Source organism: Trematomus bernacchii, unplaced genomic scaffold (assembly GCF_902827165.1).
Source record: "Trematomus bernacchii unplaced genomic scaffold, fTreBer1.1, whole genome shotgun sequence".
Taxonomy (NCBI): domain Eukaryota; kingdom Metazoa; phylum Chordata; class Actinopteri; order Perciformes; family Nototheniidae; genus Trematomus; species Trematomus bernacchii.
The window spans coordinates 5,740,580-5,767,647 of NW_022987608.1; the positions used below are offsets into that span (position 1 = coordinate 5,740,580).

Sequence of the window (27,068 nt, forward strand, 5' to 3'; positions counted from 1 at the left end):
TTTTAAATCAGCATTTCTCAGTTATATTTCCAGTTTCACCAAAAATGTGTCTTTGATTTGCCAGAGCTTTTAGGTTCATATTGTTTTATAATCACTGCTGACCGGTAAAGCTCATTGAGACGTTTTTGTGGCATTGACTTACCTTAGATGACATATTTTCTTGGTACCTTGTACAGAAATCTTGTTCAAACCTTAATTTCATCCTTACTGTAAATATGAAATGTTGATGTTTATACATTTTGTCCATGTGTCGTCTGAGCTGGGATTGGTTGAATCATCCGTGAACCACAACATGATTGGCCGTTCATCCTTCTGAAGTTCTCCTCTGCTGTTTGGTAAAGCAGGTTTTCTGATACCTGTTGAAAAAACATAATTCACAAAAGCTAACTGAGCCATTTCTACCACAGTGTTGACTGATTGGCCAGAAACAGATTCAGACTTTTACGTGGCTTACTTCGAGGAGGATACAAACTAGAAAAAACCCACTTGAAATGTTTAAGATGGTGTTACAAAGGCTATCAAATAGTTTTGTATTTTTAGTTTTAGAAGGATAAGGATAAACAGAATTATGTATGCATTACTTTTTCAGCAACATGCTGTCTCCATTGTCCGTTAATGGGAAATGTATTATTAATAACACCAGTCATGTTCTGATTTCCCTTTACATTATCTTATTATTTTACCTGCTAAAAAACATATAATTACCCAGGGCTCGGTGTCTTTCCCACCTTTATATATTTTCCTCTGAGCAGGATTTCATGTCCGATATCATCTGGCCATACACCCACCTGATCACCTGAAAAATCTTTCCCACTTTTAGTCACTTTCTTTGTGACCGAACACATTCAGAGTAGGATCATGTGAATGTTCCCTTGATGACCATGACCATCTAAACTTGCAGGGGACGTTTCTTTTTCATGTATTTAATTTATTCTTAAAATATTCCATGATAAAAAAATGTATGTAAATGACTCTAATACTTCTGCAATGCTTCCTCTGCTGTCTCTCACTCTCCCGTTTGTATTCATCTCCGTCGCAGAGAGGCCAGATTTGTGCGAGAACAAACACAAGCACAAAAATAAATTAAGAGATCAAAACCCATAGAGAGGAAATGAGTCAGTATTCCACACCGTGTACAATACAATATCATAGCAAATTAGCAGATTTCAATGGCTTCCACTACCATAGATTTACAATGTTCAGTTGGCTGCAGATCAGTCCTCGATAAATGGTGTCACTTTCCTTTTTTTTTCATTAATGGTTCTGATAGACAGTGATTTGTAGATGACCATGAAAAGAAAGCAGCTACTGAGGTGTGAACAGAAAACCTGGGACTAAGAGCCAGCAGTCATGAGAACAACAGCATTTGTTCACATCCTACTAAACTGCCATTGTGACCACATTTTAAGTCCGATAAGCTTCTCTACAAAGGTACAACATATAAAACTGTTAAATATATAACTTTTTAGAGCCTTTCAAAATACATTTAATGACATTTCTTCACTCCTTCTTTTCAGACTCCATAGCATTTATACTCTCTGTAGATGTCATCAACTCTTTGATATGATTTGCGCTCCTGATCCAACTCGACGTCGCTTCCTGCAAAGTGTCCCAACCGTAGCTACTGAAAAATGCAAATCAGATTTTTTTTTTTTTTTTTATACACAGTTATACGTATGTAGTACCTATATCTCCAGTTCCAAAATACAGTGGTGGGCTTAGTCTGAGAAAAAAAACGTCTGGAAAGTTTTAAAAGTACTCCCGTGATTGTGCCACCGGACGCCATGGCGACACAAACAGCAAGTTCACAAAGTCTCCATGTGTATTTGTCATAATGATCACAATTGTTCTTTTGTTCTTTGGTCTATAAAAATATGGGAGGTTTACTCCAGCAGAAGGCCTATTCACAGCAGAGAGCGCTCAGTTTTTTTTGTAACGGCCTCGCGAGGTGGTCCGAGAAGCAACAGGGTCCGGTATGTCTTCGCTCTGGAACTCCTGCTCTAGAGGCTATGGAGAGATATGTGAGAAATCCCTTGTTCAAGCACTTCCAAACACATTCCTTCCAATGAGGCAAAAAAACCATTCGTGGGATCTTTGAAGGTGTCCGATGCTCCGTGGCACGAGCAGGCGCTGCTTATTTCACAGAGCAGGCAGGTAGAGTGGAGAGGAGGTTGACGCTTTGACCCAACGACAGAGAGCAGGAGAGAGCAGTGACGAGCCCGGGGGTGGGGGGAAGTGGTTTACAGCGAGTCGTTTGTCCAGAGTCCGGGGGCGAGCGCGCTCCCTCAAACAGTCACTGCCGGGTTTGCCCAAATCTGGCTGTGTTATGAGACCTGTGAATCAATGAGAACAGAGCATCAGGGGAGTGTTTTAGCACACGGACAGTCACAGTCTTTGCAGCTCCTGACAGAAGGTAAATCACTATTAATGCAATATATTATTTCTACTGCTTCAAGATTCAAGGCTTTTAATGACAATGAAAATCTTAGGTCACAGGCTCCTCCAACAGTGCAACACAATAAAACAGTGCAAGTAAATAAAATAAAATAGAATATAATAGAAATAGTGCAGAATATAAGTTGCAAAAGTTGTATATTGACCACTGTGTGTTTTAAAATATGAATGGCAATAATGTGCTTTTAAACTTGAATGCAGCAGGTACGTTCATCTTTTGTTAAACAGTTGAAATCTAAGTTATAAAACCTGTGCACCAGTGCGTACAGTACTGACAGCTGACCTTATAGCTTGTGCTAAAAAAATCTGCACAAAATATAGCATTTTATGAGTAAACTTGAGGGGTTTAGTGCTAGCTGCTTTCCCCAGTTTTCTAGGCTTATTTTTGCTAAGCTAAACTAACTAGCTGCTGGCTGTAGCCTTACATTTATTATTCATGCGAAAAAGTGTTATTCATCTTTGCAACTAATTTCTGGCAAGAATATTTCCCAACATGTTGAAATATTCATTTGTTTTTTGGAAATAAAAGTGTGTCTTAGCAGTATAAGTGCCTCACCTCTTTGTCATATCACCTTTAAAGAATAGTTTGATATTTATAGAGACAAGTGTTATAAGACAAGATTGATACCACCATTACGTCTGTACGCTGAATATAAAGCTTGAACCTGCTTACTGATAGCTTAGCTTAGCATAAAACATGGAGATGGAGAAGCTAACAGGCTATATTTTGTTTGTCTATTCCTTACAAAAACCGGCAGCCTATTGTTATTTCCGCCTGCTTCCAGTCTTTATGCTAAGCTAAGCTAACCAGCAGCAAATGATGACCAAGCGTTATTGTCAGGTCGAGATTAAACTGTTTCTTGCATCATAGCAGCTCCATTCGCAACAATATCATAGAAATACATTGAAGACAAGAAGCAAGTATATATAATTGATCATAACATTACAATCCCTGCATAAAATATGATCAACACCCTTCTAGATACATTTGATCTATTAAGCTCTATTTTCATTTAAATGTCTCTTGGCTTTCACGCAATATAACAGGCAGATATTATAATAGTGTCAATCTTCTTTTGTACTGTAACTCCCAGCAAGAAGAACACATTTTAAAGAAAGAAATACTTCTTTTAGGGGGAATCATTGCACATTGTGTGTTACTATAATGCTTGTGTACACCCATTGCTCCTCCCCAATTGAAGGCGTTAATACCAGTACAGTATTCTGGTAGAATGGTGAAAAAACAACAATTCAACAGCTTACTCTCTGTCAAACTGAAGTGTTTTGCCGGTCACATATTTAGGATTCTTCAGCGGGTATAACCCAACAACAAAGCCAGTCTGGCAGAGCAGACACTGAGAAACAATAAATCTCCCAACAGAAAGACAGATCTGGAAGCCTCCCCACCATCTGGCCCCCGCCAGTCACACAGCCAACTTGATGGAGGCGCCGGTGCTTTTCAAGACTGTTGAAGTTTATTTCTTCATAATAAACTCTTGATGATTTTTACGCGGGGGCTAATTGCCATGAAAGGGGCAGGTGTTGGAGGGAGCTCTAGCATGTTTCACAGATGACAATGTGTGATGCTCTAGTAATAATAAACATCTCAATAAGCTTGGGGATACAAATAAATAATGTCACGGTTGTGTTGATGCTAGGAATGAAATAGACCATAGGAATGTGAATTTGGTAACTGCTCGGCTTTAAATGCTGCCCAAACAAATGAAATTCAATCCCAGTACTCTCAATACCTTCCAGTGGGCAAGCTGTGATTACAGTGGCACCAAATGGTCCAAGTGCCACAGACAGAATCATAGAATAGAAAGATTGTTGTAGAAATCTCAAGGAAATGGAATTCAAAAAGAGAGTGCTGTTTTTCCGATGGTAATTTTCTTATATTCTCTGTAAGGTTCTCTCCCTTTTTTCCTGACAGCCACACTGTTGCAAGCGATTCCCCATAAATCTCCCACACACATCTCATCTCAGGGAAATGCAAGCGTTCTATTAAAAAAAAAAAAAGGAACGAATGTCAGATGAGAATGAGATGAATGTGGCTCTATGAATAAAATTCACAGGCCCTAGATGATTATTACCTTGGGTTTATCAGGAATCGAGCATATTACTCTATTTTATACCTCATAACAGCGGCAGAATATTCTACATTCTCGCGACAGGGGAATGCAGCGCTGAGGTAAATGTGATGCAGAGCCCGCCTGGCTGTAGGACACGTGGGCAAACAGTGAAAACGGCGGGGTCTGGTTATCCAAACAAGACTTTTGGAGTGAGACTGATAACTGCTGCAGGTGTCTTTGTAACAGGAGGGGACATAATCCATCTGTGTTAATGTCCAATTTGTGCAGGCGTCTCTTGTTATGGAGCTAGCAGCCGCTCCACTCAATACATATTGATATGTACCCAGCAGCATTCAATGGAGGACAAGGAAAAACATTAAAACATTTGATTTCAGGGGCGTTACTTCGAACTTCCTATCCCCGGGCCAAGCTCAGATGCTTTGATGTCTAAATAAGCGTGCGTTTGTGCTGCCTTTCTTATGCATTTTGCATGGGCACTCAAGTGAAGGTGCATGCAGCCACATCTGTTAGAACTAAAAGGGAATTATACACAATACGAATGGAGGCGCTCTCCAGCTGGGAGTTAAAGCAAAGCACCGAACACATGGCCCCGGCTTGACATTTCCTCCCCGCGTGAACTCGCGCTGACTCGCTCCAAAATGTCACGGCGCTGTGACCCACGGTGAACGTGTGAGTGAGCGCGCGCACAGGGGGGAAATTGATCTGCGTTGCCTCTCCAAACTCTTTATCGAGACTCTGATGGATGTGAATGATGCAGAATCTCAGGAGTGTTGCGGCTGATTCATTAACGAATGATTGATCGGATGAGTTTGTACACTGGCTGAAAGCGTCGCCACACTACTGCCGAAAACATCAGCTAATGGGAAAAAGGCTTTTTCTTCCCATCTGTCATTCTAAAGTGCTCACGTGTTCTGCATCTTGTTTCTGGTCCTCGTGCCCTCGCTGTTTATTGGAAAGCCTCGTGTAACTGAGCCCGGCTCTCTTTTGGATGCACAATAGCTAGATGAATATTCATAAGTGAACTCGCAGGTTAGGAAGGATCCACAGGTTAATGAGGAAAGGGAAATCTCTCATTACACGCCATGAAAGTCGGATAATGCCTGAAGCAGACGCTGAGATGAAAATACATGAACATGTATGCGCAGGCCTCCAGACGCTAGGCCCCATTCCACATTAAGAGAGAGTTCAAAGCTATCGGGGGTGTTATGTCATTATCAACCCTTTCATAACGCATCTCCTCAGAACATCAAAGCAAACACAGTTCACTATCTGCTTTCTACAATGTGATCAGAACTTTAATACTCAAGAGGAAACATTAGAGCAGATTTACTGGGTAGGAATTACAAAATGTCACTGATTTGGTTCATAACTAAAATATGTTCTCCCCCCATTCCCTCGATACACTTTAACGCAAAGAAGATATCTGCTAATGCATTGTAAGCTACTGTATAGCATGGCACTGCATGACATCAGATGGTAGCAGGCGATATGGCGTTCTTTTATACTGTACATTATGGGATCAGATGTTTAAATCCAATCTTAGATAGCCTGCTCTGTTAGTAAATAGACAATAATCTTTTATATGATGCACTGGGAGAGGATCTGGTCTATTTATAGTGTCAAATCTCTTGAAGACTTGCTGTCTGGACTGAAAAGCAGCTGGATCAGATTTCTTTCCTCGAAAGCGAATCATAGCTCGGGCCATAAATGCTGACGATATTGACCGACAGGAAGAGCCTGTTCTTTACAAACTCTATGAGAGCAGGCATTTTTATGACTTTGGCCTCATCTCTTTTATGGCTTTGTACACTGAATTTACTACATGGCTACTCTCTGTTTTCCAATCACATGCATTAATATCTGTCTGGCGCCTTGTTTTATTCCAGCACACAGACGCCATCTGACACAATACTTTAAAGACAAGGCATACCAATAAAGCACGGCAAAAGGAAAGCCGATGGGTTTTAGTGGTATCGCTGCACACATGGATTTTCTGTGTTTAAACACACACTGGGGACCCGTCGAGCTTATGGAAAAATGAGTAAACCAAATAAAGGCATTAAACAAGCAGACGGTTGTTTAAATTGTATCTGGATTTATGTGCGTGCTTGTTTGTGTGTGTGTCTGCGCTTCCTGTTGTGTAATGAAATTAATCAGATTCTGTAGAAAATACATAAAAAAAGGACAAAACTCAATTACCCACTTCATCGTTTCCCATACATGAGAACAATTGATTTTTGGACAAATTGTATAAGTGCAGAAGGTGACCACACAGACATATGGTCATTTTATTGTTTTTAAATAAAATACAAAACATGTTGAAATAGAAATGTTTCATATTTGGTTATTTTTACAGTTTATTTTTAGGAAATAAATATATTTTAACATTTGGTCATTTTTAAAGTAAATAAATAAATAAAATTACCTATTATTAGATTAAAAGAAAAATGCATATTTCACAATTTTAACAGTTTTTTAAAAAATAAAATAAAAATATTTTTTGATAACAATTACTCACATATGGTTATTTTAACTTTTTAAATAAATAACAAATATTTTTTTAGATACATTTGGTCATTTCTACAGTTTTTTTTAATAGAATTTGATATTTTAAGATGGATATAATAATAATAACAGGGGAAGGTGTTTTGTGTTGTACCTTGTTTCCTCCAGGGGGCTCTTGGCGCTCTGTAGCTGCTTGTGTTGCTTCCTGTCTTTGCGGGACCAGGGTTTGGGTGGAGTTGTTGTGATGTTGTTGATGTTGGTGGTAATGGTGGTAAGGTGGTGTTGGCAGATGGTTTTTGGCTGTCTGTCAAGGGGTCATCAATGCTCTCCATAGTGCAGGAGTGTCGAAGGGGACTCTTGTCGCGTCATAGAGCCTGTGGGAGAGGAAGAGGGGTAAAGGGTTATCATTTTTCCTCCACATTTACACACAGTCACAGCACCATCACCACCACCTTTATAAATCTAAGTAAAGTGTCTTGAAAACCTGATGAGCTGTTCTGTGCTAGTGTATCCCAAAAAGACTGCTATGTGCATTTGAATATAGAAGTGTGTAAACAGGGTCTGATTCGGTTTGACAGCATAGCTCACTTTAATGCAAATTACAAATAGGCACATTTTCATTTGAAAGTAAAATGTCAATTTCTAATACTACTAATTCTTTAACCCTGTATAAGTATATCATTTTAAGCATCCCCTTAGCATCCACAATGTTATTTAGCCATGCCAAAAGAATCCTCCAATTTTTTCTTCAATATCTCTACACATATAGGATTTGATTGCCATGACATTTAGTATGCAGAGATTCAAAGGTTTATTAGTCAAATACTAGCAGAATGACATTATCATCCGCCTGCTTTGTGTTTATGGCTTATGAGTTCATATTAACATTCAAACACACTATATACTAACATGGCCGACAGGATAAACATTGCTCCTGCTAAGCATAGCATAATTATGAATCATCATGAAGCAGTTAGCATGGTAGAATGCTAACTGTCACATTAAGCTGAAAGCACTGATGTACACAAGTACAACCTTAAAGCATTGCTGCATTACTTACATTTATGTTTACAAAATAGTGGCCTGTAATTCTTCAAATCAAAAAATAGCTGAGTGTATTCCACAACTTCATTAGCTAAATAAACCATTTCAAAACCAGTATATTATCAGAAATCAAAGTTTTTATTTGGAGATATGTGATTTTCTCCATGCTAATATGCTAGTTGAAATACACCTGCAGCTCTTCTTACTGGGCGCTGTTAGCAGTACAAGCACAATCCAGCAATCATCCCATTTCATGAAATCAATTTCCCTTTTTTGGCCACATGGAAAGGAAATTATGAAACTGGGCAGTGTATCACACATGGGTGGGCTTTCATTGGCTAGCAGAGGCTCACTTAGCAGATCAATCCCACAAGCTCCTAGCTGCTAATCGGATGCAAACAGACATGCTAATAGTTCCAAAATATTTTCCCGGCTTCCAAAAATGGCGGATTTAGTATTTTCCGAAACGAGACAGCATGTGCCGACTTCCCTCTAGAAAGGAGACACAGCTCATGGGGAGCAGCAACAGCGCCTCTCTCCCTTTCTCTCTCGGCCTGTCTGGGGTGGCCAAGCAGCTGTCTTCTTAGCGGTGATTCTGTTCAACCCACTGTTGGATGTGCCTAGAGGGCCCAAAGGGATCAATTACCAAGGCCGGTACCGACCCAGAACCGCAGGGGCTTTGGTGGGGGGGTCAGGGAGATCCCATCAGGCCCAGCATGAACTATATCCACAGAGACACTGACAGAAAGGAACAGAAAGGAAGTGGGGGACTGGTAAATGTATAAATGCCTAAATAGTCTGGGAGACACAGACGGCCGGGTTTGTCATGTGACCTGTTTGTGTGGGGAGGAAAACAGCATTTATGTCCACACACATATAACAAGTCTGTATGATGAGTTGTACCCACTCTCCACAGTGTATAATATATTCATAGGCTCATAGTATCAAGCATTATCACCATGCTCCAACATGTTTCCTTTATCCCGACTCCTTTCTCCTCTCCCGATATGTCTTGATTACAGTAATCACAGTCTTTTTCTCAGGAGCTGCCACTTCTGTTCAGAGCACTCTGCTCGCAGCCTAAATACCCCAATCAGGACAGAGCTAATGAAACGTATGATTAAGACCTAGTTACACGTTTAAGGATCTGCAGCCATTTTGATTGTTCCAGTTCTTACATTTTGAGTCACTTTTTTCTACGAGTTAAGTTAGTCTTTCTTTTCTCTAAGATTTTCCAGTTCTTTTTACAGGGAACTAGTAATTGTTACAGATTACATTTGAAAAGGGGCCCTATTATGTTGATCTTCAGGTTCATATTTGTTTTTTGTGCCTCTCATACTGCCTGTATTTTCTCTTCACCCTCTGTCTGAAACCAGAGCCCAGTCTGCTCTGATTGGTTAGCTGAGCTGCCTCTGTTGTTTAACTGTTACAAAAATTCCAGCCACATAGCCTATCGGGTACAATGGGATGTAGAGCTAGCCAATAGGAGGGCAAGTGTTACACATTGATTTCACTATGTTACGGAAGTAAACAAAGGAATCCAATAGGGTGTTTCAGGCAGTTGGGTGTGTGGGAGAGAAGCTTGTGATTTTAGCCTTTGCAGACCATTTACACAAACCTATATAACACTACAGGAAAGGGTAAACTCTAAAAAGCATAATAGGGCCTCTTTAAAGTAACCCTCCCAACCCACAGCATGTGTATTGAATGCTATGGAAACAAAATGGCCGTAATGAAAAAAAGTTACAGATTCTTCCTGCAGTTATACAGTCATGGAATTACAATTTGAAAGGAACAAATACTTTTCAAATAGTCTTAAGCACTGAACGGCTTAAAAACAAAAGCCACTGCTTGACACGCACAGACTGACTTTAATAATGTTTTCAATGTTGTACGTCTGACTGGCTCAACTTCTCTGTATTTCACTCACATTGCTATTTTTCTCCTTCACACTGCTTTTCTGTTTTGTAAAAAATGAAATTAAAAATGTTCGTCTAATCAGTCTGTCACAAAAGCTGCCAGATAACCCAAGGTGATTTTGTTTTCTCCTCTAATGGCGCTCTCACTCTTGCCTCTTTCTCACCGAGCACCCCGCGTCGGCACATGCAGAGAGAGATAGCTCCTTTTGTCCTTTCATCTGCCAGTCTAAAATGGTGGAGGGCACAATGCAGAGCACCCTCCTCTCCGGAGAGAGGCGGTGGTAAGCCTTTCACAGGGAGAAGGAGGTATAGGAGATGACTGCACAGACTATACATCACTTTCCAAAAAGAGAGTGCTTTGGAGAGGCAGCATTTGACTGTGGTAACTGTGTGATAAAATGTAAATTTGAATCATTTAGTGTCATTGAGGGAGGAATGTATATTTGGAGTGGGGAGTTAACCCCTTGTTAGTGCCTAAAAGTGTTACTCTATCTGGTGATTAGCTGCTTTTAAGCTTTATTGGGGGACGTTTCAAATTGTGTCGTCAGGACACTGGGACTATTACACCAACATGCTTATCCATGGGAATATTGTTATGGTAGTGTTGCATACTATAAGTAAAAACAGACACATTATTTTGTAGCTACACGTTATTTAGTAGCTCTGTTAGAATAGGAATCTTAAGGTAGATGTCATTTAACTGTTTGAAAGGGTATGCACACCCGGTTTTAAACAAATTGTACATTGAGCCAACAAATAATCTCATCCATTTGACCCATTATTTACTCAGTCACTTTAAAAAAATGTCAAAATAAGCCATGTGTTGGGTCACTTATCCACTTGGATTGGGGAAGACTAAAAAGGCAAGACAGAAGAATGACTAAACTTAATTCACCAAGGCAGGGAATTCGCTCAGGTTCGGGCCAAGTCCCAAAATGCTTATTAGACATGAGCTATACTTTTTATATTTTCCAAAAACGGCCATAAGTACCCTTTTGGTCTATAACTGTAAAGTATTACCAAGAAAAAAACATAATTGATTCATCATTTTGCATTTGTTATACAATGATGCCATTACGTTATATGGAGAGAACGTGCTTAGCTACAGTTGCTAGGTTATGATTGGACAATTGTCATTCAGGGTTGAGGTTTAGTGAACGGACAATTGCCAGAACACTTGAACATTTGTTATGTTTTGACAGATATCTCCGGCCAGTACTTCTGCAAGTGATTATTTATCATTTTTATGCCCATTTGTGGTTGCCATAAAGCATTCTTTTTGGCAGGCGTCCCCTTTATGTACTCAGGTGAAACAAGAAAATAAAATTAAGTGGTTACTGATGGCCGTGCAGTTGAGTGTCCGTGTGCATTTTATTGTTTCATTAATGCAGTTAAGGGAACCTGAGGAGCTCATTTATAGTCATAGAATCTGATTCAATTTTCTGTTAGGTCAATTCTTTGGAGGAGAAACTTGTCACTGTGCTGGCGAGACTCTTGATACTGAAATAAATGATGTGCTCTGGCTTCACAAGTGCACCTCTGCTGATATGTGTCCTTTTCAGTTGTGCTGCTAATAAAAGAAACCTCACTCAAAACGTCACTGTCAACGGAAAGCAATGTACATATCAATCTTCATATGCTTCGTCTGGAGCTGGCCCTAGAAAATAAAATCCATATTGTGTTTTTATTGACAGGTACAGCGTGTACTCTGCAAACAGGGTCAGACTAAGATGAATGCACAGAGAGGGGGAGAGAGAGGGGGACAGAGAGACAGGGAGGGAGGCGAGTGAAAGTGAAAAAGACGAAAAGGAGTCAAGCGAAGAGAAAGTATGCAAGGAAATGATTTTTAATCTGAGGCAATCAGCGGCTCAGAGATTGAAGGGAAACACACGGCACACGTCAAATCTGCCATGCAATTTAAACCGAGCTGTCTTGCTGACTTGAGGTAGACAAGAGGTCAGTGGTGTCATCCTGGACAACTGTCTCCATCTCGTTTGACAGAGAAAACACACACTCTCAAACATTTGTCCAATACACACAAACCGCCTCCTGACATTTGTCCAAAATAGACCTTTATGGGGTTGAGTCAGATTGACTTGGCTTAGTCAAATGCCCCGAGGGATATGTCTGTTTGTCTGCGTTGATGTTTTCGCACAAACACCTGACGGACAGGTCGGACATGCTCACTGGACCGTGCTCAGCCAGCAGTCATCCTTCGGCGATATTGGGGCAGCAGTTTGGGTCTAACCTTGAAAAGCCTGAGGGGAAAGGCCAATGTGTTACCCAGAGGGATTCTGAGAAGTAAATTGTTTGTTTTGTTTTTGCCCGTCATTCTCTCTTGGGTCAGACGATAAGAGGTTTATGTAATTTTTCCTTTGGAGAATCAGCCTTAACCTTTAATGCATTTCAGGCGAAGTTATGTCCATGGTTGAGTAAAATCAAGTCAAATCTTTTAGGCTTTTTGCTCAATTTGCCCATGATTAAACAGAGCGGTCACATTAGGCCAGTACATCCATCACATAAATGAATATTTTCAGAAGAATTTTAAACAATGACCCCGAGTCTGCTTGTTGCAAGTTATTAGAGTCCTTGACAGTGAAAGCTGCTTAAACAAAGACACACACATACACACACGGACAAACACATACACACACACGGACAGGCACAGATGAGTGCACAGAGCCGTCCAGCCATTTGACTAGCTGTCACCGGGCTTAAAGTAGCCAATGAAGCAAGCATGAAATACCTGTCACGTCTCGCATATTGTCAGCGTAAGCCGATGACATTGACTGACGTCCTAAGCAGGATATGAAATGTGCATGTAGGCCAAAGCGTACAAGGCCACCCTTGGCAGGAAAGCAGGGACACATATTCATAACTCTGAATATGCAAGCAGCTAAAAACATCAGTAAGAACACTTTAACATACGCGTGCATCGCATCTATTAGTCTGACACACACACAAGCTCTTATATCTGTCAAATATAATAAATGGATCCAGCTATATGTTGCCTATAAGTGTGTGTGTGGCCTATCTGCCAGCCCAGATAACAAATGACTTTGTAGGTGGAACATGGCACGACTGTCAGCTCAGTCTCCACAAACAGGTATATGCAGCTTGGTGTCATGCAGCTGAGAGACTCACAACACATTAAGGGGCACAGAGGCTGACTGATATACCTTATTATCTCAGTGTGTGTAACTTCTACGTGTTTGTGTGTATGTATGTGTTTGTCTTTGAGAAGGAAGGCATAAACAAGTTAGTCAGCTGATGACTAAATCATGACAGATGCATTAATGATGCCCCACCGGCCCTTAGTGTTCACCCTATGACATTCAAAGATAGGGCAGCTTTGTTGTGTACGTGTGTTTGTGTGTGTACGTGTGTGTGTGTGTTGAGTAACATGCTACTCAACTGAGACTTCTTTAATTGGTACAGTATAGAGCGCATATACAGAGCAACAGTGTTTATGTGTAAAGCAGTGGGAGGATGTGAGGCTGCTGGAAGGAATTTGTGTGTGTGTGTGTGTGTGTGTGTGTGTGTGTGTGTGTGTGTGTGTGTGTGTGTGTGTGTGTGTGTGTGTGTGTGTGTGTGTGTGTGTGTGTGTGTGTGTGTGTGTGTGTGTGTGTGTGTGTGTGTGTGTGTGTGTGTGTGTGTGTGTGTGTGTGTGTGTGTGTGTGTGTGTGTGTGTGTGTGTGTGTGTGCATGCATGTTGGATTTGGGGTGAAGTGGAGAGGAGGATGCTTGGAGAGCTGGAGATAGGATTTGAATGGGAGGCTTCTCAGCGAGTACAAGTGGCAGCTCCCCATCTGCTGCCATCATTAACATTAAGAAGGTTCCTAATTCAAGCTAATTGCTGGTGACGAGGAAGTAAACAGACCGAATACAGTTGGTGGAGACGAGCTGAAGATGAGGAGTAGGGGGAGGGAAACGTTCTCAAGGCATTGTGAAGGGAGTGCTCAACTGGTTTTCTTGCTGTTATCAATAAGCCCTACTTGTGGCTGACAGTTGAAGATAGGGCTCGTAATCTGCAATCAAATTTAATGAACACTCTGAATGTTCTTAAATCACTCAAGAATCCCATGAGTATGACGTTCAAAGCTGCAATACTTTTACATTAACCATTTATTATCCGACTATCTGTAATGTCAAAACGGTATTCTGTAGTTCCCTTCAATTCAATAGAGTATTTTATCGTCAAAACCATTGTTTTGGTTTAAAGCTGACCATCTTCTCCGTGAAAAAGTTCAAATAAACCAAAATATTTGACTTGCCCAGCACCAAACGGCAGACAATAAAAGTTGGCATCGAGCTGGTGATCATAGAAAAACATTTGGCAGCTAAAGAGCCACAATGTTCCCTGGGTTTAGGTGGAGACCAAAACAGAGCTAAACACGGAGTGAAAATGGCATCCAAATGAATGCTAATGTTGCTCTGTGTTTGCTCATATGTGCAAATAGTCAAGCGCTAGCCTGTTAGCCACAAAGTAGCCATCTTAAGGTATTGGTCATACCTGAAAAAGTAGGCTGTAGCAGCAGAGGTGAATTTATTTAAGTAACGGTGCCTGTTGTAACAGGCAGATTCAGTTTTTTTATTTGAAGTATTTCTATTATCATGTATATTGTTTCAAAAGTAATGTTTTCAGAATCAGAATACCTGCATTCGTCCCACAGAGGGCAAATGTACATTGTTACCGCAAGTAAAGAGACAGAGATAGCGTAATATTAATTAAGAAGCATGCATAAAATATAAAAAATAAAAGTAGATATTCCACAATTTATAAAATACACATCCAGTACCAGTAACAGTTTTGACGTAGCAGCCAAGTGAAAGTATTAAAGGTGGAAGTATATATTGTACAGCTATTTACGGTATATATAGAGCATATATGGCACATAAGTAGTATTGCAACAGGGGTGCAACATAGTCGTTGTTATATGTGTGGGGGGCCACCAGGGGCCATGATGGTTGTACAGCCTGTTCAATCATTAATAAAAATGTGTCCTAAGTTTTTCAAATGTTATTTACAGCATAATGGATTTTATTTTGCAAACACTTCAGTCTGCAGCTGCCATGTTGTTCTCGGTGCCACTGAGGCAGTAGGTCCACACATTTTGCTAACACCCACTTGTTTGTGTAACCCTGAGGGGGGAATTGGGAACCTGAACTCACCGTGGTGGTTTTGACTCGGCCTCCGGGCTGTGTACAAGTCCAGCCAGATTTATTGACTAACAGGTCACAGCCTTCGTCCTCCAAACATGGCACCATCTCACACCACTGCTTTTTCCGAACAATACCAGCTGCAGAGAAACAGGGAAAGGAGGGAAAGAAGGATTAGAAAGGTGAGAAAGAATTGCAGGAATAAACAGATGAAGAGAGTCGGATGCAGAGATGTAACGATTTAAATAGAGGGAGTGGGTTGTGGGATGACAGATGGAGAAAGACAGAGATGGGCATAGATTTAACCGGATGGAAATTGATGAAGAAGGGGAGATTTGAGAAAAATGTAGAAATACATTTAAATGGAGTGAAAAAAGATGGAGGATGTTGAGGAGGGGATTGGAGGAGAGATGAGAAATGCAGGTGGATGAAGAGCAATGAAGTAAGGAGACAATTGAGAGATATGGGAGCAGGGGATGACAGGGAGCGATGAGGGGAAGATGGAGGAATCAGACAGATGGAGAGAGCTGTGATCAGTCAGGTAAATCAAATCAAACACCACAAATGATATTTGCTTTACAGCCTTTCTTGCACTCTGCGACATTTTACACAGGATACAATATTTGGTAGCTTCACCGCAAGAGGCATATACAGCTATTCAAATGTGTGACATTTAATACACTCGCCGAGACGTTGTCATGACATGTCCCAATTTGTATTTTGTCTGAGTCTGCTCTGCTGTATTTTGGTTGTCTACATTTTTCAGAAAAGCCCCGGGCTGCAGCTCATTTGTACTGAAGGCTTCAGGATTTTTCTTTTTGCAGGTGCAATGCAATATTTCAATTCAACGCATTTATTTTGGATTCTAATATTGAATAATCTCTTTTAGGTTTTGAGCATTTTTATACAGTACCCACATTTCCTTTATTTCTTCTAACAGTAAGGAGTTCATGCACTGAGATGTGCTCTTTTCTCGTGGATCCTTGAAGCAAAGTGCCACTGAAAGCATTCTAACCGAGCAGCAGGAGCTCTTACAGTGCAAGGACAATGACAACACCTCTCACTGCCACTTTCTCAGAACGCTGGTTAAATGATTTGTTGTGTTCTTTGTGTAAATCTGTTTACTTTGCTCAAATAAACATCACTATTAAGTTAGGAGTGATATAGCAGCAAAGTTACATACAAAAAGCCATTACAAAGGGTATTACTGCAATGCAAACATGACCAGATGGACAGAAAAATAAATACACATCACTATTTCCTTCATTAAAAAAAATACAGTAGCTTATATACAGTATCCACTTTCAGTTACAACAGTGGTGCTTTTAAAATCACTATAATGTAACTACTTTGAAAGAACACAGGTGATATCAAATAACAACACTTGAGCTCATCTGACTATGTGGGGTGGGTCAGGATAACATAATTGTAAGTGACTGCTCCATTGTCACTATCTTTATAGAAATACAGTAAATAAAGGAAAGTGTATCTATAGCAACAGCAGGCATTTACCGAAAAACAAATCAGACATAATATATGCTGTTTCTGCTAGAGGCTGTTAGGCTCAATAAATCATCACTCAGCATTAATAGGAAGAGGTTAAAGGATCGTTCATATACATTCAAACTTTAATATCACTTACACACATTGCTACACCTCATAATTACAGCTTGGAAAATGGTGCAAGAGATTTCATTGTAAAAAAAACGTTTTCTTTAAATAAATATGTTTGGGCCCAACAGAGTTTGTGAAATATAATGGCTGCTGGGTACAAAACAAGTCAATTTAAGGGTCATTATTATGTATGTGGTGTATTGAAGTTCTATTCAGCGTACACTCACTATGTAAATCAAAAAGACATTAAAAAAACTAGATAAAAAACTAGATAACACTTTTGACCATTACAGAATAAGGGCCAGATACATGAAGACAGACGTTCATGTGCATTTATGGATGAAAAATATAATTCTTTAATGGATAGCAGTAAAACAAATTAGTTATAGGGCATAGATACATCATACTATCTTTACCATGTAGCTCAAGGCATGCTGGCTCTCTTACAAAGCATGTGGGGATTGTGCTCGGTTCCATATCTATACATTTGCTCTAAGGGCACCTTGAGTAGCTGTCGTAAACTCACATGTATGTAGATCATATGTGAGCACCATACCTAATGCTAATACCTGTTCCCCATAAACAATATTTATATATCAATCAACTCATGAAATATGTATAGCTTCTCAAGCACTACATGGCTAAATAATGAAAGAACCATGAACGTTGTGTCAGCACAGTTAAGAGTGAGCTTGAAATTGACACCAATGTAATGCATGATTATTGTGAGTGCTTTTTGCTGACATGCTACTTGATGTTAAATTACCTGCCGCTACTGCGGTTTGCCTCAAGGCTAGCTCCACAAAAACAATCTAAAACGTGGGACTCGAATGTTTTCACTTCGGGGACAAAGTTGCACATGGGAAACAATGCAATTATAAAAAGCGAAGGAAAATGGGAAAATGATCAAGTGTTGTAATATTTCATTAGATTACCTGGACTACATACACAACCACATTCCTCCACAAGTACACAACTGATAGATCTCGAGTTTTTGCAATACATGTAGATTCAATGCTGTTAAACCATTTAAGCCAGTTTATTTCTTGCTATACAAAAATGCTAAGAATGAGTTTGTCCTGAAGTTGAACCCCTAAATGGTTTTCGATCCTTTTTTCACACGACTTCTTCCGTCATTATTGTGAACAACCAATGGAAACAAAGTAATGCTTTTGAGGAAAGATTTTCTGTTAGTGTGCGCATGGTCAAGCATAACCTGGTCTTTCTCTGACTAGCTTGTCCCTACAGGTGTTCCTCAGGGATGTGTTTTATTCCCCCTGATTTTCTCTATAAACATAATCGACATGCATTGTGAAAGCTATGATCTTGCCCTTATTAATGTATGTATGTTGATGATCTTATACTTGTTTTCAAAATAAGAACCTTTGACTACTTAGACATGTAAGCGTTTTTTAGACCCCAAACGTCACAATTAGCATGTCAAGAATGAAAGCAATGTAATAGAGCATATAGAATAAGTTCTACCTTCAGTACAAGCCAATCAACATGAAGGAAGGAGCTGATAGGTTACAACAGCAATACAAGAAAATCAACATTATGGTTGGATGCTGATCAAATGTTCTAAGTTGACCATAGATCTTCAGCTAATCATGTTCTCATATAATTATCTTATTATATGTAATGATGAAATCCAACTGCAGTACAAATGTACAGTCCAACACAAAGCATCCAGTTTCACAGAGTACCGAATGCTGCCATAAAGTGACACACTCAAAGTCTCACATTCAAGACATCCTTTATTCCACTCTCTGTGAATATTTATAACAGGTGCCTTTTAAGCACTTCTCCGCGACGCCCACACACTCTGAATCTTCTAGCCCTCGTCGTTTTCTCTTTAAAGTATTATTTTCTCTTTTAAACATTTCATCACATATTTATTTATTATTTGAACTTTGTGTTTTGTCCTGATGTTTTTCTGTGAAGTATGCCATAGCCAAAGACACATTTCCATTTTATGTAAATTTAAAGGACAAGAAAGCGTTCTGAGTTTGAACCTACAACGGGCTTTCCCGACAGCAGTGAGAGAAGTTTAGGGAAAAGGATGTAAATCACGCTTTTTAAATGGAAAAGGGAAGCAAAAGAGCAGAGGAGAAAATTAGAGGACATATTAAAAGCACACCATTTGCTAAGGTGAAAGAAAGAAAAAATGGTCAGTTGTAACAGCTCGGGGTTTGGCAGCGTTCTCAAGATTTTTCTTTTGGTTGCTTTTTTCTTATTTAATCCATTACTGTGTGAATTCATCACATTGTCAGCAAGGTCACTTATACATTCACTAAGCGCTTTTGTTTCGCTTCTAAATTACCATGCAGTGGGGTGACCCTCAGCTGATGAAGATGTATAGCTCCGTCAGGTCAATAATAGTAATGAGGGAATGAAGGCTGTTATGTGTGTGTTCAAGAGTTCCTCTACACAGGTATGTTAGAAATGTCATTTTTGACTTAAATACATATAAAACTGCTATCTGGGATTACTCAGTTCTCAGCATTTAAAGCAGTAACCGTCTGTCTGCTGTTCCTTATCAATATTTAAATATTTGCTTATATCAATAATGAATTAGGTGACTATAGTGTGACATGTGTTGTTAGTTGTGACAAAGCCACTCATAATCATCATCCAACTATACAGCTCTTCCCAGGTCACTTGCTGTTGAACACAGTGGAGCATTTAGCTTCTACAGTAAATAGCCACTTGTATCTTTCAGGAGGAGGCTAAAACAGAAGACATATTGGACTACATGTGACACTTGCCAGGTGACCAGAAACAACTATTTAATACTAATGTTCTCTAGTCTAGATGTGTTGATGGGAAAATGTTTGCTAACATGTCAGCCATAACATTTGTATAAGGTTATTAGTCATTGACATCTTGTTTTGCTGCTCAAAAGCGTCCAAATAAATAAATAAAATAATGCCGGTTCTGTAATCTATGAATGAAGTCAGCTCTTTGGCAGCATAATCTACCTCATTGGGATCCATGTGCTCAGTGGTTCCAAAATGCATAGATTTCAACCCGATTATTGCTTAATTATATCCTGTTAATAGTTCAAGGTTCTTTATTGTCAAACTGACATAGCTACAGAGTAATTATGTTGTTGAAAATCTTATGTCACAGGCTAACGGTTCTTGTGAAGATGTGTAGTTATTCATATTTGGCGTAGTAATGGTTTACTACTCAGCACTCAGGGTTCTTGGATGAAGCTGATTTTGTACAACATACCCGAACAAATGATTGGCTTCAACAGATTGTAAAGCAACTATCAGTAAGCCTCTACCAGTCTAACTTCTTGAATCTCACCATGTCTTTTTATATCAAGTTTGTTCATATTGCTTTGGACTTGATAGTGTTGTAAATAAATGTAGCAGCCGCTATGTTGAATCCCCCAATTTCAAAACCACCACACAAACTTCTTTTGCTATCAGGCGACTCGTCCAATCGCTGCTATTTATCCTATCTCCAATCATAAAGCGTAAAGACAAGTTGAGACACAGCTCTTATCTGTCACATTTGGATACGCTTCACTAACTAAACTCATCTCCCAGCGACATCTTGGCACGTAGCGACACGATCCGTTACCGGTCGACCGCATCACTGCTGGTGTGAGTGCAGGGGCTCGTGTTGAAACGTATAAGATTCAACGGTTAAATATGCATCCACACATGCTGGCAGCCAGGCACAAACCCGCCAGTGAGCACAGGCAGGCATTGACAGAAACACACACACACACACACACACACGGGTCTGATGCTATGTGTAAGGGAAGGTATCAGCCGTGGTTTCATCAGCAGGAGATAAGGAGTAGAAGGGGAGAGAACATCATTACACCCTCCATGGGACACTTATCTTTCCACCAAATGGTATATCACACTCATGTCAACAGCCAGCATCTTGGCCAAATACTTTCTGTCTAATTCCATGCCAAGCCTGAGATGGCAGGAGAAAAGAGTGTGTGTACAGGCAGGGAGATAGTAGGATAGCAGAACAGAAAGACATACATTTGACCCTAAAAGGAAGATCAGATCTGGTGTAATAAATGCAGTGCAGCAATCGTTTAGAGATAGAGCTTAAGATAAGATAATTGTACAAATCTGATATGACCTGGGCAGGTAGCAGAATCAGCAGTGTGTAAAGGGCTGATGATGTAGGACACCAGATGCAAAACAATACCATTTCAACTTTGGGATTTTAGCCTTTGCAGACCATTGACATGCACACAAACCTTTACAACACACTACAGGAAAGGAAACCATCAAAAAGCATAATATGGCCAGTTTAAGTGATAAATACCAGGTAATAAAATAAGAAAACTCAGAGACCTTGCATTAGGCTCCTATAACAATATTTACCTGTAGTAAAGTAGAAATATAAAGTAGCAGGAAATGGAAATACCTCCAAATTGCACCAGACACTTTTTACGCTGCTATGGACAATCATGCACTAATGTACATTCCCAAAGATATTGAAGTGACTGTTATTTTGTATATATTGATTGTTGTGTTTTTATCTTAATGTGTGCATATGTATAAATGTGTCTGTTGATTGTGTATATATAGGATATGCATATTTTAATATATATTTGTATTTTTGGATTCGGGATTGTGGGAAACGGTATTTCGATCTCTCTGTCTGTACACACAAACTGGAAGATTGACAATAAAGTTGACTTTGAAATTGTACATACGTAAAAATGACTTTCCTCCACCGCTTGTGTTTTCTATTTCAGTCATGTGCATGGACACTGTGTGAGGACTGAACTGCTGTCTGACAGAAGCAAATCAGCATCACTCCTGATTACACACACACACACACACACACACACACACACACACACACACACACACACACACACACACACACACACACACACACACACACACACACACACACACACACACACACACACACACACACACACACACACACACACACACACACACACACACACACACACACACACACACACACACACCTCCCCGTGCCCAGTAAAGTCAAAAAGCCTTTTAAGCAAATCCACTATATCTTCATTTCGCAAATGTTTGATGAACCTGTCAGGATGTGCTTCAAACCAAGCGTGTGCACATGTCCCTGTAGTATGTGCACGTAGGCATGCACAAACAGCATTCTTGCTCTTTATTATGGCTGCTTATATTCTGCACGGCACTTCACTTCAATTGGTGGGAATAAGGGCGTCAGCTGCAGAGAGTAAGCTACACCACACACTAATGCACAGCCAGCTCTTGCGCTGTACATAATGCAAACACACCCACAGAGACGGCGGGATAATCTCTTTGCTGACATGTCAGGCAACAAAGTCAAACAAAAGACGGCTTGGAAAAGCTCAACCGAGTGCCATTAAGACTCCAAGATGTGCTTTCATCGTGTAAATCCCCCTCCCATGTCTCCTTTTACAGTGGATCTACTATCTGGATAATTAACTGTACTATCTGACCTGCCGTGGTAGGCAGACGTTCCCTAAACCTGAATGGAGCCTGGCAGGAATTAGGAGGAGGCCCAGAGGAACGCCGGAGGAAAAGCCAATGCAAAGAAATAAATCCGAAGCGCTTTGTAATTAGCCACCAGCTCTCGATCCCTTTTCCTCCCAGCTCATCTCCTCTCAGCTCCCCTTGTCTTGTTTTCCCCCCTCCTCCCTCACCGCTACTATTTCCTCATTCTCCACTTTTATGTCTGCCCTCTATTTCCACTCTCTTTCCCCTCTAGATCTCATTTCTGTTTCTCTTTCTCCATCTCTTCCTTTTCCATCCCATGCTTGTTCCTTTTCCAGTCTATTGCTCCGCCTGATTTTCATAAGATTATTCCACCCGTTTGGAGGCCCTGATGAGTATCCGCACACTAAAAGCTGTCAGGCCCCTTTACATTTTTTTTTTAAAAAGCCTGAGTTTTTTTTGTGTGAAGGGATTTTGTCCCAAATAGCTCTTCTGCACTCATGGAACTTCAAGAGGCAGAAATAATGAGATAGCAAGATGACTGACATTTCCAGACCCCAGCCCTGTGTCTCGGTGCAGGCATGATGTATACAATAGAGTCAACTCATAATCTTTTACCAACATGAATATATGCTAATGAACGAAGAGAGTATATGCTATATGCCTCTTTAATTAATGGAATTCCGATATTTCAAACATTTTGTAAAGTTAAAGGAAAAGGAAACGGAGGCTTTCATGTGATATTCATTGCTCAAATCTTTCAAAACAGAGATAAATGCTCTCACTGAAGCGTTTCATGTGCTTAATGAACATCTTCAATGGAAAAAGACAGCAATGCTTACAACTTGGTTCACTTTAATAGATAAGACTGAAATGAAAGTTCCTAGTTTTCAAATTAAAGTGAAATCGGTCTCTACTTATTTCAATTTTTCCTTACGTCATTCCTTCATCCTAGAAATGCAAAAAGCCTGTTTTATTTTTACAAAATAAATGTTTCAGTAGGCCCCATTCCTGATGTACAGTATGCACTGAATACGATTGATAGCGAGGAATAGTTAGCGTTCTTGTGCGAGCGTAAGGTGAGGAGATTGTTTACCATTCTGTCCTTTAAAGGTTGATCCTGTTCTTTTTATTTAAAGGGGCCCTATTGTGCTTTTCGGGGGTTTTCTTTTCCTTTAAATCCAACATTTTTGCACATTTTATATAATGTAAATCTGACACCCCTGCAATGATAAGTCCTCATGTCCAAAACTCGACACTAAAGTCTGGTTCTCACTTTGCTGTCTTCCTTCTGCATACTATTTATGTCAGGTGCCATTGTGGTGCATAGCTGGCAGCTTTTGTGGCATACCATTGCTCCGGGGCTGTTTTCCTCCAGTGTGTGTGAGTGTGTGTGAGTGTGTGTGAGTGTGTGTACAGGCCACCAGGTACTGCTGATATCGTTCATTCGCAGATGTGCTTTGACATTTCCTCACAGCTGAACGCCAGCAGCAACCCCTGATTTGTGGACGTACACACACCCATGACATGCATCCACGTACACACACACACACACAAACAAGGAGAGCCCAAAGGCACCGTGCGCCAGAGGAGGAAATGTCGGTGCGAACAGGAGTCCGTGGGGAAGAGATGATTTCACACCAGAGTCTGCAGAGACACCAGTACATCAGCAGTGAATGGTAAGCCCCTGGCACCTGGAAGCAGCTGGGAAGCTGTTTATGCATGAAGAATTCAAACAGGGTCCAAAATGACCTTTTTCTGCATAATTGGTAATTGTTAAAAAGCCACATATGACACAACAGAGGCCCATTCAGTCACAGGAAGGCTGTGAGGAAACTAGTCTGGAGCAGAACAACAAATATTGTGTCTAAAGCCCTTCAATAGTGTTTTATTGTCAGAGTTTATAGATTTGTTATCTTCACGGTCTACTGTATATTTTCTACTTGTTGATGCTGCTTTAATTCTATTTTGAGATGTTTCAATTCTAGTATTGTTTATTTCTACTCTTGCCTTTTTCTGTTTTGTTGTTTTTTATGCTGCTGCAACGCAAACATTTCTCAATTTGGGATAAATAAAGTAACTCTTATCTTATCTTATGTTCTCAGCCAAGCCATACACACCTTCATTACATTACATTCAGCTGACGCTTGTATCCAAAGCGACTTACAATACGTGCATTCAACAAAGAAGATACAAACTTGAAGAAAACAGAATCATAAGTACATCAGGTTTCATAGAGCCAACACATTTCAAGTGCTACTCAACAGGCTTTAGATAAGCCAGTCCTTTGTTAGTATGTAAGTGCTTTGTTAGTCATTTTATTGCTCGAAGTGGAGTCGAAAGAGATGAGTTTTTAGTCTGCGCCGGAAGATGTGTTGGCTTTCTGCTGTCCTGATGTCAATGGGGAGCTCATTCCACCATTTTGGAGCCAGGATAGCAAACCCACGTGTTTTTGCTGATGGGAACTTCACCACTGACTTACTATTGAAGCTGCTTTCACACACAATCATACATCAGCCGCAGTGACAAAATCAAGCTTTTTGGCTTTTACGAGTATCTTACCACTAAATCCTTTGAGTGGGTAAATGATATGTACCCTATTGATGAGACCCACTTTTCTGTGCTCATTACAACAGAAGTTATTTTCCTTTTTCCAGAGAAAATGCAGTAATTGTACCCTCTAACAATACTTGTAAGTGAACACTTCCGCCCATCACAATAGCAGTTGTATCTCAACCTCTCGGGGACTCGCTGCCTTACGTGATGAGGCAACTTAAACAAATGAAAATAACCACAATGTTTGCTTATATTGCCATTATCAGCGGCTGAGTGAACAAGTGGAAAGCAAGGCGAGGAGCGCAGAAAGAAATTGACAAATGGACATGCACGGCAGCTGGATGGCATGGTGCTGTAATGATGGGTTGTCGTGATGTAGCCGGCGGTAACGAAGGTGACTACGTTGAAGTTGATGATAGATGACACAGTGACATACTTAGATTAAAGTAGAAAAGCCTTCAGGCTGCAAAACAGAAATAAACACACTGATATAATTAGCTCCTATGCCTTCTGCTCATGTGTGTACCGCTGTATGAGAAAGGTGTGTGTGCGCTCCTTTAATAAAGAGTTTGTACAGCTGGTGGAGGCCCCGGACCCCCGAAGACACGGCGTCTTCTTTCTGGATGTTGATGATTCTTGTCTATTTAGCCTTATTGACCTCTACATCCAAACTAATCCGCCTTAAATTATGCATAACCTTTTACTTGGCAGAGCTCCCTATAAATCTGTTTATTCCCTGTTTGCTCACTTACAAAGCCTGCTAAACAAATTCCATTAAGCAAAACAGCAGAACAGCATGAATGATAATTCAACTACAGTCCCCGCAGAAGATAAGAGCGTAATCATTGCTGTTATGTGTAAGGCAGCAGTTTCAGTCCAATCTGGATGCTGCTCATTAATTTCAGGTCATTTTGTCTTTGTGAATACGCAGCAGTGCATGTGTGTGTCCCTGTTTATGTATCCACGTCCAGTAGTATGGTGCGTGCATATGGACATACACAAATGGAACACTTAGAAAGAGAATGACATATAAAAAATTGAGTTTAATTCAATCAAAATCTTTGGGACTTTTGGACTACTCAACTCTATTTAGACCCTCCCCATACACATAGAGAAAAAACGGATACACTCTCCTGCCAATATCGTAAATTATAGCATTATTAATCACTAAAAGAGGCAATGCAAAAACATTAAAAGTGGGTGCAAAATGCGGAGGTTCAGCCAACTTGGAAACTGTTGCCTTCTTTTTCTGAAGTTTTTGCTAAGTATGTAAATGTTAAATGGACTGTACTCATATAGTGCTTTATCAGGTCTGTTCCACCCCTCAAAGCGCTTTACATACTACGAGTCATTCACCCATTCACAACTCATTCATGCCGAGCAGCACCACTCGCTCTAGGGAAGCTCACACACACACACACACACACACACACACACACACACACACACACACACACACACACACACACACACACACACACACACACACACACACACACACACACACACACACACACACACACACACACACACTCACTCCATTGGCTGAGCCATAGGGAGCAACTCAGGGTTAAGTATCTGCCCGAGGATACATCGACATGTGACTGCACGGCATGGGATGGAACCCACAACCTTCTGGTTAAAAGACCCTACAAGTTTTAAATGGGAAAATTATTTTCACAATAATTAATATTATTAATATTAATTTCTTACTTTGGGTAAATAATAAAGAGTCAAAGACTGAAATATTTAGTATTAGTATTTAGATTTAGCTAATGAGTGTCGTGGGAACAATGAATCCCTGATGGCAAGGGACCAACTGTGCGGCCATTTTGGTAACACACTTTCTTTTTTAAACTATCACGCGAGAGGAGGCTGAAATATTAATTAGGGGTGAGGAAAAGTTTAAAGACCCTTCTCTCACTCCCAAAAATGTCACACTACCTTCCCATTCCCCCTAACAGTTTTTGCACAATCCCCTTCGGAAATGTAACTTTAAGAATGACAATCTCCCTGTGACTAAAACTGTTCACTCACTGCAAATTGTTCTCATTAAAAGTGGGCTAAATGACAAAAGAAGGCCTGTGAAATATTTATAAAACACGGTAAAGCTTCTCCCTTTGCCTGAAGCGAGTCATTTTTATTCTGACTGCAGGCTGGGCGGTTTGAACAGGGAAGAGCTTCAGAGTGCTCACTTCTTCACTTTTTTCTTTCTATTTGCCACAAGCTAAAAAGTCATTCCGCTAGTACACTGTATGCTA

At 40.2% G+C, this 27,068-nt stretch overlaps 1 protein-coding gene across 2 annotated transcripts in view; it reads right to left on the minus strand.

The window, feature by feature from the left end:
* Positions 1-1,449: 1,449 nt before the first annotated feature.
* The window catches only part of LOC117483113 (chemokine-like protein TAFA-5), a 129,070-nt gene continuing 103,451 nt past the window's right edge, over positions 1,450-27,068 (minus strand). For both annotated transcript variants that reach the window (XM_034131273.1, XM_034131275.1), the window contains exons 3-5: positions 15,188-15,315; positions 7,207-7,426; positions 1,450-2,333 (exon numbers count right to left, since the gene is read on the minus strand). In XM_034131273.1, coding sequence (XP_033987164.1) covers positions 7,418-7,426; positions 15,188-15,315 — 137 coding nt within the window. In that variant the 3' untranslated portion in view covers positions 1,450-2,333; positions 7,207-7,417. The remainder of the gene's footprint in view (positions 2,334-7,206; positions 7,427-15,187; positions 15,316-27,068) is intronic.